Source organism: Aplysia californica, unplaced genomic scaffold (genome assembly GCF_000002075.1).
Source record: "Aplysia californica isolate F4 #8 unplaced genomic scaffold, AplCal3.0 scaffold00494, whole genome shotgun sequence".
Lineage (NCBI taxonomy): Eukaryota > Metazoa > Mollusca > Gastropoda > Aplysiida > Aplysiidae > Aplysia > Aplysia californica.
This window is the reverse complement of record NW_004797764.1, coordinates 283,465-284,452: the sequence shown is the minus strand read 5'-3', so window position 1 is coordinate 284,452 and position 988 is coordinate 283,465. Positions and strand designations below refer to the sequence as shown.

The following is a 988-nucleotide window of genomic DNA, read 5'->3' as shown; positions in this document are numbered from 1 at the left end:
TTATGTTAAAGATCCAATGTGCTGCACCAATGTATGTAATTGCCGAACCATATGTTAAAATATGTGGATGTATGGGCCAAAGGCCTTTCAAATCAATAAATCATTTTGAATCTTTTTGAATCTCTCTCTCTCTCTCTCTCTCTCTCTCTTCGTCCCTCCCCCTCTCTCTGTCTCTATATAATGTTTATCCTTTCCTCTCTTGTCTCTCTTTCTTTCCCCCACTCCCTGTATCTTTTTTCCGCTCTCTTCGTCTCTTTCTGCCTCTGCCACTAATCCCCCCCCCCAAAAAAACCCTTCTATTTCTCTCTTCATTTAGCTTTCTCTCCCCTACTATTTTTCTCTTCATTTATATTTCCCTCCCTTTATCTCTCTCTCTCTCTCTCTCTCTCTCTCTCTCTCTCTCAGTCTCTCTCTCTTTCTAGAATCTATCTCCCTGTCTCTGTCTGTGTCTCTGTTTATGGCTCTGTGTTTGTCTGCGTGTGTGTCTTTTGTTTTCTTTCGCCCTGTCTGTCAACCTGTTTCATTTTTTCATTAATTCATTCATTCATTAATCCAGCCATCCATCCATTCATTCATTAATTCATTCATTCCTTTCTTTCAAACTCGTTTAATGACTTTATTTTACTCCCCACCCCTTCCCCCCTCCAGGACCAGTGAGTGCGATACCAGAAGAACAAATCACGATCCCTAACGACGGCAACATCTCCGCCTTCACCGCCGACCAACTCTCCAACTTCCTGCGCTGCCTCAAGATCGACGACAGGATTATCTCCCATCTCCACCGGAAGAACGTGGACGGGAAGCGCTTCGCTAAGCTCAAGGACTCGGAGCTGGAGTCACTAGGGGTTTCCCAGAATGCCGTGGTCCTCTTTTTCCGGGAGAAAAGTGAGATAAAAAAGGGGAAAAGCAATAGAAGACATTTCATGTTGTAGAGTTTATTGTTTGTTGTAGAGATGTGAGGTGTGAGGTGTGTGTGTGTGTGTGTGTG

At 43.9% G+C, this 988-nt stretch overlaps 1 protein-coding gene across 1 annotated transcript in view; it reads left to right on the top strand.

The window, feature by feature from the left end:
* The window catches only part of LOC106012780, a gene marked incomplete in the record, with an annotated part of 32,384 nt that extends 31,399 nt beyond the window's left edge, over positions 1-985 (top strand). Inside the window, 1 exon segment of the mRNA XM_013086712.2 lies at positions 649-985. Coding sequence (XP_012942166.1) covers positions 649-932 — 284 coding nt within the window.
* Between the last annotated feature and the right edge of the window lie 3 nt (positions 986-988).